This window comes from Cygnus atratus, chromosome 21 (genome assembly GCF_013377495.2).
Source record: "Cygnus atratus isolate AKBS03 ecotype Queensland, Australia chromosome 21, CAtr_DNAZoo_HiC_assembly, whole genome shotgun sequence".
NCBI classification, from domain to species: domain Eukaryota; kingdom Metazoa; phylum Chordata; class Aves; order Anseriformes; family Anatidae; genus Cygnus; species Cygnus atratus.
The window spans coordinates 5,161,560-5,187,059 of NC_066382.1; the positions used below are offsets into that span (position 1 = coordinate 5,161,560).

Here is a 25,500-nt window from a genome sequence, read left to right on the forward strand (position 1 = left end):
GGAACCTGCGGCGGGGGCAGGCGGGGCAGCCACGGGCAGGAAGGTGCCGTTGGAGGGCTACACGCCTGGGCCGCCATCGTCTCCTTGGGGGGGCTCTGAAGGGGCTCTGAGGGAGCCGCCGCCCCTTCCCGGCAGCCCCACGTGCGGCGCAGGCGCGGCTCGGGCCGTACCACCGGTGCCTTGGGTGGGGGGGGGAGCAACAGTACGGGCAGCCGCCCCTTCCCCGCTTGCTGCCGCCGCCGCCGTCCCGGTTCCGTGGGCTGAGGCTCCGTATGGAGCCGAGCGGAGCCGCAGCCCCGGTCCCGTAGCGCTCCCCGCGGCCGGGCGCGTCCCCGCCGCCCTATTCACCCCCCCCCCCCCGGCGCCGCGGGTGGTTCGCCCCGCGGCCCGGCCCGGCCTCTGAGGGGGGCCGCGGCCGCCATTTTGTGCGGCGCCAGCGGAGGGCGGCGGGGCGGTGCGCGGCTGAGGGCTCCCGGAGACGGCGCTCCCTTCGTGCCCGGTGAGCGGGGGGCGGCAGGGCAGCGAGCGCTCGGGGTCCCCTCGGTTCCAGGCTGCCGGCAGGCGGGGGGCTGAAGGGGTCGGGGCTCCCCACAGCCCTTCCCCGGCGGCTGGGCCCGGCCCCGGGCCCTGGGGAAGTTCGCCGGGCCCCGGCAGCCGCCGCCGTGGGGCCTTGGTACGGCAGGGCCGAGGCTGAGAGCGGTGACTGAGGGGGTTCTGTGTGCCCCGTCGTGTGGTAAACGCGGGGAGCTTGCACCGTAAGGGTGGAAAGGTGAAAACCACGGGACGCAGAGGGTGATCGCTTATGCCTCTTCCCCCTTGCACGCTGTAGTGACTCCCAGCGAAGATGTCGGAGTATATCCGGGTCACGGAGGATGAGAACGACGAGCCCATCGAGATCCCCTCGGAGGACGACGGCACCGTCCTGCTGTCCACGGTGACGGCCCAGTTCCCCGGGGCGTGCGGGCTGCGCTACAGGAACCCGGTGTCGCAATGCATGAGGGGCGTCCGGCTGGTCGAGGGGATTCTGCACGCCCCGGAGGCGGGCTGGGGAAACCTGGTCTATGTTGTTAATTATCCCAAAGGTTTGTCAGTGTTCCTTCAGACTTCTGGACAAGCGTACCTTTATAGTGAAGAGGTCCGTGTGCACTGCTGCTAATTTAACATGGCAGCAACTGCTTTGAAACCTCTGATTTACAAAAGTTCTGTGACTTTAATCATGTGTCTGTCCTGCAGAGTAGAGTTGATTCTACTGAGTTTTCAGATGTGCAATAATTTTTTTAATTCTCTAGCTGGAGAGGCAGTATAGTGACAAAGTTTTGCATTATCTTTGAAAGAGTTTGCAGTCTAATACAGACCTTCTGAAGGCTGCCGTGTACTGGCATCTCGGTGTACTCACAGATGCCTCTCTTCAAGCCATGATTTGGTCAGAGGTACTTTTTGAAACAAATGCTCAGAAGAGCAGCCTGATACACACGCATGCACGTTTCTTCCAAAATATTTTTTTAAAGTTCTTGTTTAAAACACTTGTCTTGTCCACGTCCACATAGGACTCTGAGTGTTACTGGATAGTACTTCAGTAAAATAACACAAGCTCAGTCAGGTTGCATTTTTGAGGAAGAATTAAATGTAGACTGTTCTCTCTTTCTCTCCTTATACTTGCAGACAGTTGGCTATGGATCATCATAATAAGCACCAGCAGCAAGCACATGTTCATCTAGCCTGCTTTTTCTCATTGTATTCTATGGTTTTATACCATGCTGTTCATAATTAGTGGAAGCAATTTCCAGACTTACGAGGATGATTTCTAATGTACATCTTTATATTCAGATAATAAGAGAAAAATGGATGAAACAGATGCGTCGTCGGCTGTGAAAGTAAAACGAGCAGTACAGAAGACTTCAGATTTGATAGTCCTAGGTTTACCCTGGAAAACCACTGAGCAAGACTTAAAGGAGTACTTCAGTACATTTGGAGAAGTTCTCATGGTGCAGGTAAAATCCTTTTGCAGTTCAAGTAAGGAGGGATGTTACTCAGAAAGCAGTCGTCAGATGAAGCCAGTGGAAAGAAATGGAGCCATGTAATTTCAGAGCAGATCTGAAGCACCGTGTGTCTGTTCCTAGGTGGTGTTTTGTTCCATGAGCTTTGTAGCTGCAGGCTTGCGTAGGTACAGAGACAGGAGTCTTTGGAAGTGGTAATTCATGCAGGTGGACTTAATGGGTACAGTGTTTTTTTAAGAGCTCTTTAATTTATATTAGGTGTTGCAGCTGAATATGTGTGTGTTTATATAGATCTGTTAAGGAACTGGAGGTTGTGGTGGGAACATTTACAAGTCTGATAAACTTTCAAACAGAACTTTAATAAATTCATTCAGGATCAGCACGTTCCATGCTGGTGGCTACTCCCGTGTTAGCGCTACCTGCATGTAGCCTGTATGGCATCTCCTAGCTCAGCTCTGAGCACGCTGTGCTGCACGCCTGGCGCTGCTCGGCCAGTGCAGGTGCCTGGGACCTCAATGGCCTTGGTGGCTGAGATTGACCTGGTCAGGCACGAGGGCTCTTTGACAAGAGAAGTCACAAGACAAGCTTGCTGCAGTTTTCTTGTCTTCTCTTTTCATGCAGGATATTCTTATCCTCATAAAAGGGGGATCTCACCTGACCCTGAGACACTCAGCTTGTTCTTTACCTTTTGTTACATGGATGCCTCCTGTGTGCAGCCGTGCCTGTTTGCCCCTTTGGTGGTTGCATCGCTTAAACAGAATGTATGGCTATGCCCTCGCAGTGTTACAAAATATTTATATCCTGTTCTGGGTTACGCTGGTTTAGTATGCTAATATTTGGGCTCAAAGCAACTAGAATTAATTTAAACTTGTAGGCATTGCAGGCCTTTGCTGTGACTACAGAGCTTTAGAGTTAGTTTCCTAGGAAAAGGTAGGGGGATTGGACTAGATGATCTTTCAAGGTCCCTTCCAATCCCTAACATCCTGTGATTCTGCGTATGCAACGGGGTAATCAAAACTCTGTATGTACTCTTTCTTGATGATCTTAATATCAAGGGTGATAGAGGAGGTGACTGGTAAATAGTTTGATTATTATGTCACAAATACGAGCACACAATGCTACTGTGTTCTTTTTAAAAGTCGTCTTCTTTATTGTAGGTTAAGAAGGATATTAAAACTGGTCACTCAAAAGGTTTTGGTTTTGTTCGGTTTACGGATTATGAAACCCAGGTGAAAGTAATGTCTCAGCGACACATGATAGATGGAAGATGGTGTGACTGTAAGCTTCCCAATTCGAAGGTACTTTCATGTTGCCAATTTTATTTTACCAAACATTCACAAGTACACTTTTTTTTTTAGCAACTGTGTTAAGTGAGCAGATGAACAGAGTAACTATCCGTTCTTGGATGTGGCTTTTGAGTCTGTGAATAGACAGGACAGTTGAGAGCAGGGAAAGAAAATAACGAGGAGGTGGGTGGACAGGGAGCGAAAAGCAGTGTTGGGGAAATAGCTAGTTACATCGAGGAACTGAGTACAGATAAAAACCTGAAAATAACATATTTTACCATCAAGCAGTACCTGCTTAACTTGTCTGCTGTGTGAATAAATGGATAATAAAGGAGGCAGAATTTACAACCTAGGAAAGATCAGAATGAGTCTTTTGTTGAATTGAGAACAAATCCAAAGCTTCTGTTTGTGTATTTCCCATATGTATATATGCAGTTACGTACAGCACAATGACGTGTCCTGCACTGGCTTTGCCACTGTCCTTAACTGGAAACAAAGGTAGCAACAGTTGATCTGTACCAGGGTGCGGAGTGTACCAGGTGCTCTCTCTGAACAGAACTTCTTAAGTCTTAAACTTTCAAATCCTTAATTGTCAGTCTGTGGGATAGCCTAGGTTAAAAGGGGCCTTTGTGAGAAAGTTGCTAAATTCTTGAGTAATCGTGACTTTTGTTAATTGCTCTTTTCAATTCTCTCCAGCAAAGTCCCGACGAACCTTTGCGCAGCAGAAAAGTGTTCGTTGGGCGTTGCACTGAGGACATGACAGCAGATGAACTCCAGCAGTTCTTTGCTCAGTACGGAGAAGTGGTAGATGTCTTCATTCCTAAACCCTTCCGAGCTTTTGCTTTTGTTACATTTGCAGATGATCAGGTATGTCTTAAAATATTTTAACCTTGAATTTAGGCGACCTGTGTTTCAGGTTGATAGTCTGTTATTTCTGGAATGTCATATGAAGCCTTTGTCCAGTGTCTTGCAAATTCCAGTGGAATTAGCTTGACTTGATCTACTGAAATACGTAGGGTTACTCAGATGCTTTTGTACAGACTGATTTTACTCTGCACTTAGTACAGTAGCAAGTGTGAAGATAAAACACCTCAAATTGGATTAAGTATCCATACACTTCTTTTGCAGGTTAAATATCTGCTCAGAATCTTGTGGGCTTCTTTTTGTCTTATACTGCTAACAATTTTTAAAATAAAAAAGAATAACCTATATTTAATTAATCCCTTATTTCTTGTAGGTTGCCCAGTCTCTTTGTGGAGAGGACTTGATCATTAAAGGAATCAGCGTACATATATCCAATGCTGAACCTAAGCACAATAGCAATAGACAGTTAGAGAGAGGTGGAAGATTTGGTGGTAATCCGGGAGGCTTTGGGAATCAGGGGGGGTTTGGCAACAGCAGGGGAGGCGGGGGAGGACTGGGTAACAACCAGGGCAGTAACATGGGTGGGGGAATGAACTTCGGAGCCTTTAGCATCAACCCTGCCATGATGGCAGCAGCGCAGGCAGCCCTGCAGAGCAGCTGGGGAATGATGGGCATGCTGGCCAGCCAGCAGAACCAGTCAGGGCCGTCGGGAAACAACCAGCCTCAAGGCAACATGCAGCGGGAGCAGAACCAGGGGTTTAGTTCAGGAAATAACTCTTACGGTGGTTCCAACTCGGGAGCAGCAATAGGCTGGGGCTCAGCCTCAAACGCGGGCTCCAGCAGTGGGTTTAACGGAGGCTTTGGTTCAAGCATGGATTCCAAATCGTCAGGCTGGGGAATGTAGACGCAGTGGGCTCTGATACTGACTCTATGGTGGGAAGTCAAATTTTTCTAACTCATGGTAAGTATACTGTAAATTACATATATACTAAAGTTTTCCAAATCAGTTTGTTCAATGTGCAGTATATTCAGCAGTATTTTTGACATTTTTCTTTTGTAAAAAAAAAAAAAAAAAAGAAGAAGAAAGGTAAAAGGAATTTTATAAGTTTTGTTACTTAACTTGTTGGAATATTGAATGTTTGGAAGTGGACTGCTGTTTGCCTGATAGGTAAACTAACACTACAATCGATAGGAAAGGTTTCTCCTGTAGTACTTTATCCCTTGTTTCCTGGCTACCTGAATTCTTTGCATGTTCAAAATGGAAACCATTGGTCAGAAACAGCATTCTCTCCCTCTTGTTTTTAATTTGCTCCCACCATAAGAATCTCCAAGTGCCCCAACTGGAGAACACAGTGTCGTTTTTTCTGTTTTGTTTGTTGGTTGTTTTGTTGTTTTGTTTTTTTTTAACACTGTCTCCCCTCCATACTAAAGTACGATATGAAGGCTTCATTTAATCTCCGCAGTTCATCTCATTTCAAATGTGTATGGAAGAAGCACTTCATTGAAAGCAGTGCTGTAAATATTCTGCCTTAGGAATACTTCTGTCTACATGCTTTCTCATCCAAGAATACTTCATCACACTGCACATGCTGCGTCTTAGACGGTGGGTGTTCCATTTTTATCCGCTACTCTTTATTTCATGGAGTCGTATCAACGCTATGAACGCAAGGCTGTGAGATGGAACCAGAAGGCTGTTTGAACTTTTGAAACCTTGTGTGGGATTGATGGTGGTGCCGAGGCATGAGAGGGCTGGTATGTGCGAGATAAAGGAGAGAGCGCATGCAGAGACCTGGTGGTGCATTATGGGATTTTATTTTACTTGGCGAGATGTCTCTCAATCCTGTGGCTTTGGTGAGAGAGTGTGCAGAGAGCAATGATAGCAAATAAAGTACGAGTGTTTATTGCATTCAAAGGACATCCATATGTGGAAGACTTTAAGTGGGTTTTATACCTAGTTAATCAATTAGTTGAATGTGTTTATGTGAAACGAATATTTGTATTTTTTTTCCCTTATGTCAACTGCTGTGAATGCTGTATGGTGTGTGTTTTTTTTCTGTTAATGATTTGTAAGTGTGGTAATGTGAATTGAAGATGATGGGGTTTGCGATGAGAACATTGAGCTTGTGGTGTGCTTTGCAGTAGCTCATGCAGCAGAGATCACTAGCGAGCTCAGTGTGCCTCTTCAGGGTGGAAGCTCCACTGTGTAAGATATCCATAAGAATGCTGTTTGCTGCAGTTTCGTGTTTGGATGCTTTTTATAAGATTTGTCACTGTAGGAAATTCTTAAATAAAACTGATTTAAGTAATATGTGTCTTTGTTTTGCAGCCCTGAATGCAAAGAATTCATAGCGGTTAATTAATTTTACCCTTTTGAGATGAACTTCTGTAAAGTTTTTTTTTGCAGTAATTCAGTTTGTTTCAGATAAGCATGCTTTAAAAGTTGACAAGTCAAACGGAGCCACCACTCATCATGTATCGATACCTGACACCCAACCTTAAGCCATTGTATTTTTGCATTGTTCAGTGATGCGTATATATCTAAAATCCAGTTCCCACAAGTTTGGGTGTCTGCACCTAGAATGGTAAGCAGTTCCCTCCAGATTGCATCTATACCAAGGAAAGTTACTTATTTTTTCAGGAGTTGGAGTTGGGGAGGTTCATCAGAAGTGTGATGGGGGGGGGAACAAACACTGTCAGCTGTATTTCTGTCCGTGGCATCTCCTTTGGGGATGTAGGCTTTTAACCTGTATTTTTAAACCAGTCCACTTGATGGGAAGTAGGGTTCTGCAACACTTCTAGCTCAAAAGAAAGCTCTAAATTCGTTTTTAAAACTAGTCACAGAAAAGACTTTCCAGCTGAATAAAGCATTAGTTGAATGTATGTGGATTTTGTCAGAAGTTTTATCTGGAAAACAATGTTTACTCCAAGTGCAGAAGCGCAAACAAGAAGCAGCTTCTTAACAAAGAGCAGGATGTTTCAGGGGAAGCTGTTGGAAAGTTATTTCCACGGGCAGCAGGAGCTTGAGGAATTGTTTAACCTACTTGCACTTGAAGCCCACTGAAGCTTGATCCATATTCTTATACACTGTACTACTGCGCTGTGGCTATGCAAGTTCTGAGTATGGATTTACTCAGGTTTTTAACCTCTTTAACTTTTCAAGTTATATCTCAATTACTGAATGTTATACTGAGGTTTGTGAATAAAAGACCATCTAAACAGTTGATCAAACTGCACTACTGTTAGTTTTCCACTTGAATTGCAGTACTAAATCATCTAGGTCTCAATATACATTTTAAAGGGGGGGGTTGGCAAACACTGAGGCTGAAAATTAGTCCCGCGCTTGTTGTTCATATCCCACTGCAAAAAGTTGCTTAGATCTTTTTTTTTTTCCTGCACCAAGTCAGAATAATCTCCAAACTCTGTACCATTGTGAATTTTGCATTTTAGCACTTGCACTATTACCAGCTACTTCTGCTGAGTAACACTTAAAAATGGTATTCTTGGACCTCCAAAGACTAACTGTGACAGCCCTGCAAGGAACTGTATGGTAAGTTTTTGTAATTAGCATGGCTTTAATTTTGTTTAACTTGTTTAAGTCGAGTCCTAGGTTTTAGCAGATGGGTTGGCAGCATTGAGTCTTTGCTAATAATTTTAGCCTTCCCTGACCCTCAGACACAATCTCTGAAAGTTTTAGAAGAATTTTCAAGTTTTAGTAATATTTTCTAACTGCTTTGCATACTCTAGTATTTATAAGTAAGTAAATAAAATGCTATTGCTATTATATTGAAGTGTTTGGAGTCTTTTTTTAAAGAGATTTCATTTTCTACGATAATATAACTAACAAAAGAATGTGGTATAAAAGAAACAGGAATTTTAGATAAGTGTAAGGGGATATGCCATTTTTACACACTTAGTGAAAACAGTTACTGTAGAAAATGTGGAACTGCTTCCACTTAGTTCTGACAATCTTGTCAGCTGATGCTGTACTGAAATTATATGTTCAAAGGTGAAAGCTTATTTTATATAAAGCTATGTTCAGAGAAACAGGTTTTGCAGCTGACAGCAGGAAGCCCTTTAAGGCAAGACTTGTACAGCTGTACCTATGCTTAATAGGGCAGTTACTTACAGAGCCTGTGAGGTTTCTCTGAAGCGGAGAGCACTGTACAAGTGTTCTCCAACTCGGGGGCTGCTGGTACAACCGGGATCCTTCAGCTACCCCTGTACACTGGGGGGTGGTTTAAAGTACCTTGATGCTCCGCATGCCTTCAGTGGCTGTGTGTTCATTCAAATGCTAGTTGGTAATGCTGCAGTCCTACAAGAATCCACAATGCTATTTGAAAGAAAACAAAATTTTGTTAACTGTATTTTTAAATAGCAACACAAGTCTCAAGTTTCTTGAAATTTCAAAACTGTCATAGACCTAAAGATCTTTTAACAGCCCTTAAGAAAATACAAAGATGAAAATTGTTTGGATACTCGAGTGCTTGTTTTTATATAATATATAAACAAAAGTTAAGCTCAATGACAAAGTTAAACATTTAAAGGTTTAGTGGTGTTTCAAGTATTTAAATATTCTAGCTAGTACTGTAATCCAAGTAACAGTGAAGAGCTGGTATGACTTCACATAACAGTCTACTAAGAACTATTTGAAATAGTGCTTTCAATCCAAGGGATGTAATTGGTTACTCTTGTATAGACCCCATACTGCCCTGAAACAGCACAGTCTAAAGCCCAGGACACAATGCCAACAACAAACCATTTTTTGGTCTGAGCATCTAAGAACACCAGTGGTCCTCCACTGTCCCCACTACATGCATCTCTGCCCCCTCCCTCAGCTCCAGCACACAGCATGTTTTCTGTTACCACAAGAGGTTTTCCATTAAATGATTTATTTGCATATGCATCTGTACACTCTTTCTGACTGATAACTATCAACTCGGTGTACAGCAGTGCAACGGAAGAACTCCTAGTCTCAGTCCTTCCCCAGCCTGATACAGCTACCATGTAATTTGCTTTCATTTGAAATCTCTCTTCTTTTCCTGGTAAACAAATGGGTGTAATATTGGTACTGATTGGGACTTTATGTTTCAGTTTAATCAATGCAATATCATTGTCAAAATCAACAGGATCATTTTTGTAACCTTCGTGAATAAAAATTTTTTCTGCCCAGGTTTCTTCATAGTGATCTGAACGTTTGTTCAATATCCCCAGTTTAATCCTCAAAGTTGAGGGGTTTCTCTGCCCAACTACAACATGAGCAGCTGTTAAAACCCAGCTGTCATACAGAAGCGAACCACCTCCTAAACCTCCATGCTCAGTAATTAACATCACTTGCCAGGGAAATTCTCCAGGCTTGGCTCTCCTTCCTCCATATATGCGTTCCAGAGTTCCACTTCTCCGCATTCCACAAACTGCAAAAACAAAGAATGCAGCAATAAATATTAACATTTAAAGATGCGGACATTGATTCATTATGCTGGTATGGGTAAAATTAAGTTAATGATTCTAAATGTAATTCCTAGATTGTTCTGAACGGTAAAATTGCTTCCAAATGAATATTTGATTTAGTGTACAATTTTCATTAGTCAGTAGAACATACAGCCTTTGGAAAAGTTCTATAATCAAGAGAGACAGTTTTGCTTAAGAATTTGGGTGTAGAGATCTCAATGCATTTGTTCTAAATGTAAATTAAGGTAATTGGAATATATGGACATTCTAATCTAAAAGATAAGAACAATTAGGCTTTTATATTGTAAAATGTTTCTCCCAAAACTCATTCTCGTATCTTGAGTAATTTTACGGCGTAACTAATTTAGCAGTTTGAGCATCTAAAAACAAACAAAACATATTCTGCATTAAGGGTATTCAGTGGCTTTCTCCCCCTCTCAAGTAATTCTGGAGACTGGTTCAATTTTCCTGTCAAAAACAATTCCAAGCAATTGAAAAACAAGAATTTATTTAGTTATGAAACTGCATTCTTGAGAATGGAACTGGAGTAAATGGTTCAGCTTTTTACTCTCTTCAAGGGGAACTGAACTACAGAGTTTCTGGCGTTAATCTCCAATGCCAGCAGCAATAGAGAACCTCAGGTAAGACCAAGACTTGTTAAAAACAGTGAACAATTTAACAGAAAAATATAAGGTCAGTATGGATGACTATTAGGCGTGCCAGTCACACTGTCGTTATTGGAATATTTTTAGTTTATTGTTCCTCCCTGTTGAACAGCTATTATTGCACTTGCCGTTTTGGAAAATCAGAGTAACATAAAGATGGTAGTCTGATTTTTGAAACGAACATTCTAAAATGAAGTGTCTCATCAACTTAAAGGTACTTAAACTATAAGATGTGTGTTATGACATCTATCACTTAGCTGGGTACATAAACAATGGAAAAGCTTAGCTGAGTAACGTCGTTAGAGCCCAGCATCTATAGGTCACTAGGCTGGAGTTTAGGATAGAGTTGAGCCTCTTCACGAGAATTTTTGAGTTCCAATGTGATGCACTTAGAATTGTTACCTCAAAAACAAGCTGCTTTCTTCAGCGTAGACCTATGTACAGTCGCGTCTCTGTAACAAAGCCTGACTGTGTAACAGCAGTTAAGTGCTAGCTGACAGCTTTATGGTTCCTCTGTAACTGCTAATTCCAACAATGTTAATACATCAGTACATTACCTGGTTCACAGACAGGCAGTGTTATTTCTCCTTTGGAGTTCTTCCAGAATCCGTCGTCACTGCATATATATTTACCTGCATCTCAGAGAAAACAAAACCAAGTGAATAAAATAGCTGGGCATAGTTCTCAAGCAATACAGAAGTGTCTGACAATGTCTGTAGAGTGTCGTCATGTTTTAGGGCTCCTTCAAGTTTACTGCACTCATCAGAAAGTGACTGCATCATGTACTTCCCCTCTGGCTGTTCTCAGGATCTAATACTCCTGAAGCCTTCACTACCAGGCGGGCATGTAATGCCACTAACTGGGGAATGATAAAAATGTGTTAAGCTCCCAGCTGTTACTGAATTGAGCCCACCTGGGGACGTTGCAGTACGCCTACGTACAAGTCCTTAAAGAGGCAAAAAACATTTCCCAAAGTTTTCAGCCTTTACACCGTGTTTTGGAAAGGTCCTGCTGACTTTTACAGGTACGTCTATGTAAGTCAGGTGCATGCGTTCTTCATGCCAAGAGAACCAGGAACCATTCTGAAGCTGACATTCATGACCTACCGTTACTGTTAGCCTTCATGATGTAGAAGGGGGTTTCACAGTGGTACTGAATTTCAGCATTGTAGGTGGTCTTCTCAGGGCCCGTAAGGTATGTAAAGGCACCGTTGTCCATCTCCTCAGGCTGACCACAGTCAACAACTAAAGCAATTCAAAAACATATATATTAAACCAAAAACAAAACAAAAGCCAGTAGGCTCAACGTCAACCTAACCAAGCAAGATTTCAACTGTGATCTTCAGGAAATGGTACAAGGCCTCCTTCCTCAAGATATCCAGGAACAGAAATCCTAGTGAAGGTTCTGTGCTCAAATTAGGCAGGAAGACAGACATTAGTAACACCATGGTTGAGTACTGGGAGGCTGTGGTTTTCTCACAGAAAATCTGCACCCCCGTGTATGAGACTAGCTGTGACTGTGCAGCTCTCACAATGTACAACATATGCAGAAAAAAATAATGCATCTACTAAGGAATACATACTCACTAAAATAAAGGTACATCTCTATGAGTACAAGTACTTTAGTTGTTTTTCTCCAATAATAATGCTTAAAATTGATGTTGTTATATAAAATTGTTAGAAGACAGTGCAGGTATTTCAAGGACTATCTTATTTATTTATTTATTTTGAAATAACCACCATTATTTTTCAGAGATTTTAAAGAATGGTAGAAATAGAAACATCATCTAACTTACAAATACAAAATGCACTTTGACAAGAAAGGGGATGGTTACCAAGCAGAAGAAATGTATTTCTTCTGTTATTTCTTAAAACAAATATTTACACAGAAATTTTCCAATTCACAAATATTAGCACTGACTTACTAATGCACTTTGCCATTGGTTTGTTCCAAGAAGCATTCTTTTGGCATTCCGCTATAAAAGACATCACAACATTTTCATTCTCCAAGAAGCGTGAATGGAAATAAAAGGTCATATTACTTTCACATCAAATTAACAGTGTTAATTAGAGAAAACACAGCACCAGTTACACATTTCTTTGCTCACTCATAAGGCAAAAACACAGTAACTAGATTTTTATTTGCTTAAAATGTCTTTACTACTGCTTTGCTGCACTACTTTCTGAATGAGAAAAGTAAGTCATTCCTACACCAACCTCATTAATCTCTTCAATGTGCTAATAAAGCCCAGAGTAGATGGCTGTTAATGAGAGGGACAGTTACCCTATCTAGAAATTTGAGGCTAATTGGCATTTGCTGTAGGTAGCAGTTCTACCACTTATAGCTGCCTTGTCTCCAGTAATGACAACACACAGAACCAGTCAGCGCATTTCAGGGACAATACGGAACATAGCCTATGTTTATCTATTTCCACACACATCCATATTTCTTATCCATTTCCTGATGAGCACTAACTGGCGTATCAGTTTAGCTGTGTTCTGTTTCTACATAAACAGTAAATTTGTGGAACTACCAAACCAGACAGATTGTAAAATAATTGTTGAAGTAAGTCTGTGTGCTTCCCTAAAACACAGCCACTTAACAGTGATTGTAAAATTTTGCTGTACGCATACATGGCCTAGAGCATCTTCCAAAACTGCCTGCTGGGAAGCACAATGCTATTAAGAACCAAGTGTGAAATGCTGCATTCAGCAGGAATGACGAAGTATCCTAGTTTTAACTTCCCTGGAGAGATGAAATAACAAATGAAAGACAACAAGAACTTCTCACTGCGTTGCTCTCATGAAATCTTTTGTAAAATCATTCTATTCTTCCAACATAATTAGATGCAAATCTCTAAGCAGCAGTGTTCAAACAACATCAGCAAACATGCACACAGGCAAACACAGAAACACGGGTCTTTGGGGAGCATATCAAAGAAAGGACAATTGCTAGCAAATTCAGTGTACTGAATATGCCTCGTAACTGTAGTATGTGAGCAACAGAAATTGTTAATGAGAAAAGGCATCTACACGTTTAACCCCGAAGAAATTAAGTCCAATAGGGCTGACTGCCGTGGTTCACCTACTTCAAGCAGCACATATCCGATGTCACAAGAGAGAGCGTAGCGGTCGCCCTGAGTGTACTGCGCTTGCACTGGTGCTATGTGACCATGAGGTGGTGCTTCAGGACTGGGGCATGGCAAACCTGCAGCGAACCAGAGAACACAGGATTCCCCTTAAAGTGGTTTTGCTATTTACCGCTCAAGGCTCATGGGGAGGGCGCTGGGACGATGCCAACGCTCTCTCTGCCCTTTCTCTGCACCGTTTCACTCACACAGACACAGACTTACAATTACTGAGAATAGAGGGAAAAAACTGTGAACTGACTGTGATGCTCTCACATCAAAGGTGTGCAGCAACCTTCCGGAGGCAGGCTATGCTGACAGGCTTATCCCAGTACGTGTTGCCTACACACACACCTCTTAACTCTTCATCAGTTGGGAAACCTATTTCTTAAAATAAAATCATATGCTTAAACTAGAGGTTAACTGTAAGACCAGCAGGAATTCTGGGATTCTCTTAAAACTTTACTTCAGAAGTAAACTACTTAGTAGATACGTTGTTCAATAGATACACTACCAAAAACTAAGTATGAAACTACTGCTTCAAAGCATGATTATTTAGGCACTATTCACACCTTTCCAGAATGAAGATCCCAAAGTAGTTTGGACTTGAGAACTGCACAGAGATCTCTTACCCACCTGCTGCCATGTACTTCATCTTCCATCCAGTGTGTGCTCCCGAGACATCAGTTATGAAAGTAACATTCACAGCACTAGTTTGTGTCTCAATTTTTGCAGGCAAAGTCTTCCCACAGAATGGGCCAAATTGCTTTTTGGGTGTTTTAATCTAAAAAGGAGAAGGTAAACAAACTGTCTTTACTCCTTCCCCTGTGAGGCTTATTGAAGAACAAAATGATTTTAATACAATGACTCCCTGAACTTTAATAGCCCTTTCTTGCAAAGCATACAAAAGAAAGGCAGGTGGTTAGAGTGATGACTCGCCACTCCAGTAACTCACAGAGTGCCTTTTCTCCAAGCATCCTAAATGCTACAGAATTCCTGGGAAGTGATTATTGGATCCATTTTATAAATAAGCAAACTGGATGGAAAAGATTTAACTGAGTTCCCTGCCATCACTCGTCTGTGATGAGGGCAGAAGTTGTGATGATCCAAAATCTTTGAAGTCATCACAGACGTGTGAACTTGCATTTGTGTTTTGGGTGAATTTCCCAAAGAAGAAAGATGCTGAAAGAACAGAACAACAAAACTGAAGGGGTGAGAAGAAAAATGAATGAGGAGAGACACAGAGAGACAAAACTTGAAATGGACAGAGCAAGACACAGACTGAGGAAGATGGAGTAAAAGAGCTGAGCCTGTCTCACAAAGGCTGTGAGACAGCCTCACCTTACCTTAAGGACATCATAGGGGCACAACACCTCTGGGTGTGTCTCCACATCAAAGGTCTCCACAAATTCCAGTGTGATCAGGAAGCCATCTTCTACCTGGATGTTGTAGCTGCAGGTGCTGAGTGGGGGATAAGGTGCCGGATAGTCAGGGCTGGAGATCTCTCCGGTTCTTTCAGTAAAAAAGTGGTTCTGACACGGGGCTAGAAAAAAATTAACAGAAAGTGATCACACAGTTGCATTAACTCAGTCGAGCCATACTGAGGAACACTTGTGAATCTTTTCCTACACTTGTCCCTCAGAGAAAGCTTCAGAACCATGGATTTAACTACCTATGAAGTGACACAAGAGTCACGCATTCCACCAGCAGGCATTTGTCACCACTGAGAAAGCTGCCCCCTCTCTGTTGGGGTAGGCCTACAGCACGAGCATTATCCTGCACTCCTACCTTCGAAGCAGTGTGGGGAAGGACGTCAGCGGGAGCACCACTTAAACAGCCACAGGGCTGGTGGTCTGAAGTGTGCTAGCTGGAAGCTCATCAGAAACCTTCCAAGGTGTTAAATTTGTAGCTCGTCTGCTACACTAGAGTGTGCAGAGTGCGCAGAGTGCTAGGACAGCTATCAGCTCCTCGATTCCAGAAGCCTCTGAATGCAGCTCTTTCTTTTTAATGCCTTTGTTGCCAGACATTTAGAATGTAATTGTATTCTCTGAGCAAAACCAGCTGTGCCTCTTGCTGACACAATTGGAGCCACAAATGCTCCCTGCTGAAGAGAAGCAAGAAGGAACAGCCACAAGTGCCCTGAGGATCACTGCTTGTTGACAGCATCTGATCACTGTGAAGTGCTGCTTTGATCAGCTGGGAACAAAGGCTTTATGATGTGCTGCAAGAGCTGTATGAGCAATCCTTTAATTGATGAGCAATGCTGGACCGGCTGATAACACCGGCATATTTTTGCACCACTGTGATGCTGAATTAATTGTACGAGGGAAATTGTTTGACTTTGAATTGTATCCTCAAATACACTGCGCTAACTTCCATCAACAAAAATGCCATTAGCCAGTCCTTATTTACAGATTACCATCTAAAATAGACCATGCAGTTTAAGGTTGTAATTTTACTGGAAAAGGATTGAATTTTGAATGAGAAAATGAATGTTACTGTCCCTTAACTAATTGCGGATTTCATTAGGCGGGATTCTAAGGTCTTTTTACTTCAGAGAATGAAACCTGCTTCAACCCTATAATCTATGCAACAGCACTGCTTGCTGCTATAGGAAGTATTTGGTATGTGTTTACTTGGAAAAGAAAGCAGGAACAGGTAGAAGGATTATCTCTATGTTTGTGTGACTCTTAACACAACAATACCACAAGTAATGATGCACTTGGGTACCTTGTGTGTTTCTTTTAGCACAAGCTGCAATTTTAGAACAATCTTTCTCTGTCCATCTTCCCAGAAAGTTATGAGCAACTGCTTTTATTTGACATAAACCTTTCCATCATCACAGTGACTGAACATCTGTGTGTGCTGTACTCCGAACTTATTGTCTTAGGTTTTCAAACACAATTCACAAAGACACAGAGAAAAATGGTCAATGAATACATATAAAGGCCTATCCTGTGGAAACTGAGCAGTCTCCTAATTTTTAAATCCTGTTTGAAATGCCCCTCTTAATCCAAAGAAGCAGAGAAAGCTTAACTAATTCACATGGAGGTTCTGGCTGCCTCTGCATCTAGCCTAACAGCACACTGTTCTGCACCAGAAGAAATCAGTTGAGCTACAATAGGAATTAAATCTTTTCCTTTCATGCTGTACTTGTAGAGAATTATCAGCAAGTGGGTTTTTTTCTTAATTGTTATTACCTCATTCTTCTCAGCTAAATGCACGTTTCTGTAATTCCACTGATTCTGCCTCAAACTACAGAGGCATTTCATGGCTATATGAGAGTAAAGAATGTTTTCCAGCATCCTCTGCCGTGCTGCTGCAGGTGCTACTTACGATAACTGCCAGGGACACAGAGAGTTCACTGCCTCTTCCCAGGTTTAAGGTCCTGCTATAATAGTTCTTTCCACCTGCTGCAAACCCAGACTAAGAAACACCCCAAAACCCAAAACCTACTTGATATTCAGCTCTAGCAGCCTACAGTTCACAGCTATGTCAGTGGAAAAAAAATCCGCCTCTCTTTTAAGAACTGAAATTTCCTCACGTTGATAATATCTGTTGCTGTTCTACAGCCCCGAAAGGAGTAGTCTGGAGGCAATTATGGGAAGAGATAAAATATAAATCCTTGAGTGCGTAAAAAGACTCAGTGTGAAGTCTTATCCTAAACATACAAACCGCAACATAATGAGTACTATCTTTACACCCCTAACTCCCCACTGAAATCATTAAGAAGGTAAAATCTGAAATCTGCTTCTAGTTCTGCATCAGAATCCCTTCCTATTACCTACAAAACCATTTTTGCCGGGGCATGGGATCTGTTGCGTAAAGAAGGAATACAAAGGTACAAGTAATAAGACCAGTGCACCATTAATACCCCAGTAAGTCAGAAAATGGGTCTCTTCACCTTGTTTTCGAGGACTAAAGAAGGGGAAAGATACAGACTAATAATTCTCCACTCTTTGTTTCATCTTTCTCCCTTAAATTCGGTTTACTGATTTTGATGGGGGATTTTCACAATATTGTTTGGAAAATTTTTAGTCATCACCAATAAGCTCTCTTGACTTGAGTTCACATGAGCAGCCCAAACTAGCTGACCCAACAGAAGATACCCTGTGCTAGCCCAAAGAAATTCACAGCTTGAAGATGGAGAGGCTTGGACTGTACCTTTTTCTTCTTCTTCTTATTTCCTGGATGTGGCTGCTGGGAGTTCCCTTTGTCAGGGCAGTATTTTTTTTTTCGTAAGTCTGCAAGCAACAAAGTCATAAACTAGCCAGCACAAAAAGGATCAAATAATTTTTGAACATCTCCCAGAAGAAATGCTGTCCCTTGACTTCTCAGTCCAACCTTTAAAGCTGTCCAGAGAGTACTCAATTATGCTCAGGTCGTATTTTTATTAGAACCGCAGTGAGCTGTTTGCCAGAGGCTTGAACTCTGAAAAATGACCTCCTCAAAACTTGCAAGTCCATTGTCATTGGCTCATTAGGTCTCTAATGAAAAGTGGATCATAAATTGTGTCGCTGAGCCATGACAAAAACTCAAGCTGCTTTGATCACAAATTCGCTGTGACCATAAAGCAGCCTCTTGGCAATCACTTGCACAACCAGTCCACCACCAAGCAGTCCCCTGCAGCATCTACCCTCTGTGACACTTACTACACATCTTCAGGTAAGTCGGGGCAGTGATGTTGCCTCTCATTTCGCAGGTGGATGGTCAAATTGAGTGACTTGCTCAAGATCACACAGAAGCCTGAAAATGCAGTGACCCGAAATGAATCAAGTGTCTCATCTCCAAGACTCTCAGTCCCTCCCATGCTCACCTGGGAAAGGGTTCCTCCCCATTTACTCCAGGCACTAAAGAGCAGAGCCGGGGGTTGGAAACACTAAGCCTCATAAATGAGGATTAAAAGCACTCCTGCTAAATTGCAGAAATAAAGAAATGCTGATTGACTAATGATCCTTAATCCCTTGAGCTTTTTCAACAAAGCCCTGTTTTATCTTCCAGCAGTTCACCTTCAGCTGCTCAGCTCTGCCTTGTTAACCTCTTCCTTGCAATTATCATCCTGGTTCCTCCACAGAGAAGGGGAGCTGTACTCACCGATGAAGAGCCAAACACAACACTCCTCCAACATGCTGCAAGATGGTCCCTGCCCCAAAAGGGTACAGTGTGAAGGGACAACAAATTAATATGGATATGGAGCAGTAAGGGGCACCGTGAGGGACTGAGACAGTTATCAACCAGTGCTGCAAATTGCACGGAAGAAGAGCACTCCTTGTGCTGCATCTGTTTTGCGGGGGGCACTGTTGCTTTCCCTTGTACGAATGCAAGACACGAGTCCTCTCCTAAGCTGCCCTGGTGACATTTTCATCACTTTACCAAACTCCTGGAACTCTGAGGCTTTGTTCACCAGACCAAATTTCAGCAATAAGACTGGGTTCCCATCAGGAGATATGGTCAGAGTCACAAAATTTGGATCCAGGAAAAAAAAATTCAAACCTTTCCCAAGAGCGGGCTCTGAATATAAATAGTTTCAATCTACAAGTCTGGGTGCAGACAAGAGCTTACCTAAAAGTAACAGCAGGGAACACATGTGCAGTTCTAGTCTTGTTGCAGTTTGAGAACTCTGGAAGGTCAAGCAACAAGAGCTGGACAAGAAATTCAAGAGGCTTCAGGCAGCTGTGATGCTCAGAGGCCTTTCACAACAGCTTCTCTCTTATGAGCCCCTGCATTATCTACTTCATTCTTTCCCTACTGACACGTGGGAAATGCAAGAAAATGAATGTCCCAGAGGATGCCATGAGGTTTCAACATGGAATGGCCTCTTTATTGGCTGCAGGAAGCAGGTCTGAAAGGCAAGGAAATGAGACATACAAGTCACCAAGCAAGAGAAGCCTGCGGCCCTTGGTCAGACTGCAACAGGCAGGGCATGGGGGAGGGCACACCAGCTCTTCCCAGCACATCTGTCTCCATCTCTGCCTAAGCGAGGAGAAGCTTAATTATCTCACGCTGGAAAATAAAGGAGAAAAAAAAGAGCCTGTCAATATCAGCCCGCCCAGACGGGAACCAAAAATCAAAGGGGCAGCTTTTGCCCTCATGTCTTGAAGGCAATCAGTAGAGACCTTTGCTTTCCAGCCCAGCCCAGAGGCTGGAATGGCTACAGCACTTGCATGTAAAGGCCTCTGAAATGCGAACAAGTTCCAGCACATCGGCTGCACCACGGTAAGTCCCTATGCGCATGCCTCCACCCATCAGCAATGCACGGTAGCCCAGCCCTTCCGTATTGTTGATAGACTTCTGCTAAAAGCCATCACTTTAGGAAGGAGAGGCTGAACAACCGATAGGTCTGTTTTAATACACTGGAGATACGATGAGTTTGAATCTTGAATCAGACCCAGGCAGCCATGGCTGGAGAGGGTTTGCAATGGGCTAGAGTTGGGAAGTGAAATGTCTAAGTTGCTGTAAGCACTCTAAGTTACACCCAGCTCTGCATTTCAGCCCTAGGAAGCACAAAGAAACTATCTTCCCACCTATGACAGTATGTTGTGAGCAGTTATGCATGCTGGTTCTCTCCAGACAGGATTCAGCTCCAGGTGGGCAAAGCTGCACGCACCAAGGCTGAATGTGATACCGTGTGTAGGCACACGTTCCACTGCAGACAAAGTGAATCCAGAGGAGCTGATCGCTGTGCTGATTCAGACACTTCGCCGCCTGCCAACAGATAAGCTTTCCCCAGTTGAGCACTGAACAGCACAGCCAGGCAGGAGTCAGCTAGGTAAACCTCATGCTGTATGCCCTTCTGAAGAAGAGCTTTGTGCCTGGCCTTGCCTCTCATTTACTGAGTGGATGATTGTATCTGTTGTCAGTGATAGGTGCACTGTGCTGCTTCTCAGCCTGGGTCCCTCCAGGGACAGTAAGCAAACTCCTTCTCCATTAGACTTGGCAACTCGATCGTTAGCTTTTCCAACACATCCACTAACTCAGGTCCAGAACACTCGGTATCTCAGTACCCAGACAGCACGATAAACTGGGGTGTTGCAGGGCTGGCTGCACTGGCAGCCATGAAGCCTGGAAGTGTCTGTACTGGGCAGCAGAAGATGAATTTCTTGCTTCTCCTTTCAACCTATCTAAAGCTGAACAGGGGTGGATGCTGACTAAGGAGTAGCCAAAGCAAGTTACCTTCACACCACGTCAGCCGTTGTCTTCTCTTCTGGACCTGCCAACTGCCAGTGCACCATTTTACTGCAACACAATATTGCTGGCCCTAATGGCTGCAACGAGCCCACAGCCACTCTGCAAAGCACGGTCTCTACTCACAGACCTGACTAAGACCCTACACCTCCTTTCAGCTGCTCCAGGAGGAGCATCCCATAGGAGATGATAAAAACAAAACCAAAAAAAGCAGCCTTGATCTTGATGCCAGTGCTGTAACTAAATTTAGGTGGATGTTGTAGCTAGGAAAGTCTCTCTTGATCTGCAAGGGCTCACCTGTGCACGTCCTCTTGTTTTCATGCAGCGTGTAGCCGATCCGACAGCTGCAATAGTAGCCCCCCACGTAGTTGTGACAGTGATGATTGCAGAGGGGTTCACCATCAAACAGCTCTTTGCACTCATCGACATCTAATGGGTGAAACACAAAACAATTAGACAACCAACACCTTTTAACAGCACTCGGTCTTGCTCTAACCGCTGCTTTTATGAGGGTGGCTTGCTTGTCTTTGGCATCTGTGCCCTTCTGCTTCTGTCTCCATGCAATGAGACTGCCTTCTCTCACCTAACACCAGGAGCCACAGTCTGTGAGAGCCCAGGGAAGCACCAACCCCACCACAGCTGTGTCTCTTCCAGCTACAAGAGGGGCTGGGCTCTTACCTTCAGCAGCATAGAAGGCCTCAAAGCCTGTGAATGGCTTCTCATTGGAGTAGTCGGACCGAAACATCACCGTGAGGGTGTTGTCAGTGGAGAGGTATGTCTTGTTGCCCGGAGCCTCCTCGGTGTCTGTGCTGTCCTTTCCACATAGTGTAGCCAAGGTCTTCCCACCAGAGCTCAGCTGCAAAACACAGACAAATCTACCAGGCGATCACAGAGCTTTGCTCTTCCCAACCTGCTTGGACAGCGTGTGTTTAATGGTATGTGAGAAGTGCTTCGGGACATTTCTAGACTTGGATGCTCTCAAAAGGTGCTTCTGGAGGTTAATCCAGATCCAGTGACACATAAGAGGATTTCCCCTATTCTCTGTGACTTAAGCCTATACTTTTATCTCCCTTTTTCTTTTCAGAGGCCCACACAAAACTGAGGCCATCCTGGGCTATCAGCACCACGCTTTGCTTATTGTACATAATGCTCTTGTTAACTTTGCGCTCTCAATGACAGTCAAATCTTTGTGTGTAGGAGACCTGACTGAGGCCAAAGCTAGAGATAACAGGGGTAAAAAGTTTCATACACTGACAAATTCAAATGTATAACAAAAGGTCTCTAAGCCAGTGACTCATGTGTTCTGTGATTCACTTATTACAGTTCCAGCTCCTCATTTGTCTTGTGTTTTTAATACAAGATAAATGTTCTGATATGTGGGGGTCATGTGGTCCATGGCAGTGATAAAATTGCATACACTACAGACTACCAGAAACAAGTACTCTGTCCTGCCCAAAAAAAAACTACAAGAAGAACAACACAGATTTGGGGAATGGGAGCAACCTGCCATATAGAATCACAGAATCATTCGGGTTGGAAAAGATCTCTAAGATCATCTAGTCCAACCTTTAACCTAGTACTGACAAGTCCACCACTAAACCATGCTACTAAGCTCTCCATCAACACGTTTCTTGAAGACCTTCAGGGATGGTGACTCAACCACTTCCCTGGGCAGCCTGTTCCAATGCCACACGGCCCTTTCAGTAAGGATATTTCTCCTAATATCCAACCTAAACTTCCCCTGGTACAACTTGAGGCCATTTCCCCTCATCTTATCACTTGGTGCTTGAGAAAAGAGACCGATCCCCACCTTGCCACAACCTTCGTTAAGGTAACTGTGAAGTACAGTAAGGTCTCCCGTGAGCCTCCTCTTCTCCAGGCTAAACAACCTCAGCTCCCTCAGCCGCTCCTCCTAAGACTTGTTCTCTAGACCCCTCACCAGCTTTGTTGCCCTTCTTTGGATACGAGGAATATAAAACCATAGAAATGAGATCCTCTTAAACAGTAAGAAGGCTGCCTGATCTGGTTCCATCAGATTCTGAAGCACTGTCAGTGCACAGGTTTTGCACGCTCCCTGTGCATATAGCTCCCTCTCTGATGCATATCAGGTCTATCCAAACAACAAAATGGGGCAGCAGTAGGATGGCCTTAAATGAGCAGCTGGGTTGCCTAACTGCAGCACATGCTAGCACATGGAGTACAAACCTTTCAGGGACACTGCTCATCACCGAAACACTTCCCGAAGCCAGTATCTCTGTTTCTCTACCCGAGATTGTTTCTCACATTAGCTAGCTAAAGCACAATAGCGAGTGTTGCAAGTGCATGTTTGGACAAGCTGACAGTATCTTGTTTAGACTATCACTTACACTTCTACGTCTCCCATTATACGCTGTGTAGAGTACTACATGTTAACGTAAAACATACACTGTAGCTTTGGAAAATGAAGCTCAAATGTTGTTCTGGGCAACATCTCAAACTTTTTGCTTCAAAAAAGGGAAACATCAGAGTTTTCTGAGCACAAAAAAATTAAGTTTCAAATGTTCTAACATGACAATCAGTCCTACTTCCTGGTCCCATGGGCCTCAGTAAATACATCATTTACAAATCAGCTGAGCCTGAACTTCAGTAGCATACTAGAACAAACTGCTTACAACAGTTATGTTGGTTCTGCATATGCCCAGGATCACACACAGTTTAAAAGAATGTACGTGGCCTACACATACCTTCACATAATCGTATTCACACAGGTAGGACAGCTCCAGGTTGAAGTGGGTGAAGTAGATGCGGATGGAATATCCCTTGGGGACAGTAATATTCCAGATTCTCTCCTTGTGATTGGGGTAGGTATTTGGAAAGTCAGGAGATGTGATCCTCCCGTACATTTTCTGCAGCACGATGCTGCTGGTTACTCCACCATAAAGCACAGCTAGCAAGAGAAGCAGCCTGCCTCAAAGGAACAGAAATAAATGGAGAAAGAGTGAGTGTCAGCTCAGCTCACACCCCGACTGCCACACATCCAAGCTGCTGATCTTGGGTACCAGATCATAGATATCCCAGCGCTAGCTGAAACGTTCATGGCAGACACCCCTCTCACTTGACAGTGGAAGGAATCAGGAGGTCACCCTGCAGATCACAATCACGCTCTTGCCTTGCAAGGCCTGCACAGAGCCAGGTGGCCAGAGGAGCTGGGAAGGTCCCTGCGACTGCACTCACCTCATCCTGTTGCTCTCCTGCCTGAGCCTGCTCTGCTCCGAGCCCTGGGGCAGGAACCTCTTCTGATGTATTTGCATTTGGGGGCGGATGTATTTATTGTGTGTGCTCTGCTGTGTTTGTCTGGATGTTGAACCCTGATGTTTATCTCCCTTCCACCCCCCTCCAGCCTGCTGAGTTCTGAGAACAGCAATTGCTGAAAACCAGGCTTATTTCAGTGCATGAGGCCTCCGTCAATGACAGGCAGAGGCAGCCAGCAGAGGAACGGCAGGATCAGGAGTGCTACAGGCTCCTGGAGGGAGCAGCAGTATCAGAGCTCTGCAGGAATGTGGTGGGAGGAGGTACACTGGGTGGCTCCAGAGTGCGTGTGCACGGAGGAGTGAGGGGAGCTGGGTGATGCTCTTTCCCTCTCACCAACAGCTCTATGATCACTGTCAATGCAAAGAGCACGTTCCTGGAAGCACAATTCCTTCCACTGACCGGGCAGGAAGGTGTTGAAAACGGTGCAGTGGGGCAGATTACAGGATTTCAGAGTAGTGAGCAGGCCCAGTTAGGCAGCTCTGCTTAGCGGGACAGGCGTTACACTGCAGCAAGCAGACACAAGTTTAAGAGATGATGCTCATCTGAACCCAGTGCGAGTCTGTGTTGACTGTAGCCTGCTCCGTGCCTTGTTTCTACGTGTGGATGCCTTTTTAGCCTATCCACCCTGGAACACCAATAAGGTAAAAAGGTAGACGTGAAAAATTAAGTCTTTTGAACCTGGCTTGCTAGAGAAATGAGCAAACGTTCTGTGCTCACATCTGCCTGTGCACCCTAGCATAGTAACTCTAAAAGCTCCATGGTCGGTTTCTACCCAATCTGGCAGATTCAAGGATGTTAATGTATTGGAAACAGGCAGATGGATAAAAAGAAAAACGAGTTCCTATTACTAGGGAAACTCTGAGGAGAAGACTGCAAAATGAACTCAAATTCCTTTCAAGTATTTGGGAGTCCACCCAGGGATTTCACACCGTTACAAATATCCAAACAAAGAACCCTGACAGACCCCACGGAATTCAACTGGTAGAGCCAATGCTGTAGGACATCAAGCTTTATTAATGCCACTGCTCACAGACTGCTTCTTCCAAAATCAGAATTTAGGTTTCCTAAAGAACTTCTATGGATAGGCATAATAAATGAGGGTGAAAAGCCCGTATCTGGCTTTAGTGCAGAACCTAGGTCCCACCTCTCCCCAACAAAAGCAGAGAGAGAACAGGAAAGCTGATTTGCAGCAGGGAACAGACTCCCACGCTATGCATGCAGGCAATTTATACTGAGGTATCACGTAATTAAATGGACACCTTTTCATATCCACTTTCAAACAGCCAAAAAGCATTACCCCGGGCAGTGAATTTGGTGCTGGCAGGAAAGTAGGAGTTATTACATGAAAGAAACTAAAGCCAACAAACCGTCTAGCAGACTGCAATCAGAAAATGCCATTTAATAAAAGTGAAGGAGCAACCAGTAGCAGTAATCAATTGAGTAATAGCAGTTGCCACAAGCATGGTTAATGGACAAGAACCCAGAGGGGACGAGGTTTTCCTGAGGCCCACTGATTGCTAAAGTGATTCTATCAACACATGCAAATGTGGACTTTATACTGTCTGGGAAAGAGAAAGGAAAATTTGCAAAAAATCAATACCTGCCTAACTGAGCTGGTACCCGATTCCTACAGCGAA

General features: G+C 43.8%; 2 protein-coding genes across 6 annotated transcripts; one reads left to right on the top strand and one right to left on the bottom strand.

The window, feature by feature from the left end:
• The first annotated feature begins 377 nt into the window (after window positions 1–377).
• On the top strand, window positions 378–6,455 carry TARDBP (TAR DNA binding protein). Of its 2 annotated transcripts, XR_004780391.2 has the most exons (7): window positions 378–499; window positions 830–1,082; window positions 1,828–1,991; window positions 3,155–3,295; window positions 3,980–4,150; window positions 4,521–5,108; window positions 5,611–6,455. XR_004780391.2 is itself a non-coding variant. In XM_035557613.2 (6 exons), the coding sequence occupies exons 2-6, from the start codon at window positions 845–847 to the stop codon at window positions 5,049–5,051; spliced, it is 1,245 nt and encodes a 414-aa protein (XP_035413506.1). In that variant the 5' UTR covers window positions 378–499; window positions 830–844; the 3' UTR covers window positions 5,052–6,455. The 2 variants fall into 2 exon arrangements, 1 of the variants encoding a protein (XP_035413506.1); XM_035557613.2 differs by having other exon boundaries at window positions 4,521–6,455.
• Window positions 6,456–8,782: 2,327 nt separating this feature from the next.
• On the bottom strand, window positions 8,783–23,469 carry MASP2 (MBL associated serine protease 2). 4 transcript variants are annotated; one of them, XM_035557385.2, is made up of 10 exons: window positions 23,296–23,469; window positions 21,251–21,428; window positions 20,870–21,001; window positions 14,734–14,930; window positions 14,024–14,171; window positions 13,349–13,467; window positions 12,185–12,263; window positions 11,367–11,504; window positions 10,818–10,892; window positions 8,783–9,558 (listed from the first exon to the last, which is right to left on the bottom strand). In XM_035557385.2, the coding sequence occupies exons 1-10, from the start codon at window positions 23,452–23,454 to the stop codon at window positions 8,783–8,785; spliced, it is 2,001 nt and encodes a 666-aa protein (XP_035413278.2). In that variant the 5' UTR covers window positions 23,455–23,469. The 4 variants fall into 4 exon arrangements, with proteins under 4 accessions (XP_035413278.2, XP_050570854.1, XP_050570856.1 ...); XM_050714897.1 differs by having other exon boundaries at window positions 10,818–10,898; XM_050714899.1 differs by lacking the exons at window positions 8,783–9,558; window positions 10,818–10,892; window positions 11,367–11,504; ... (2 more) ...; window positions 14,024–14,171; window positions 14,734–14,930 and adding an exon at window positions 19,096–19,229 and having other exon boundaries at window positions 23,296–23,454.
• Between the last annotated feature and the right edge of the window lie 2,031 nt (window positions 23,470–25,500).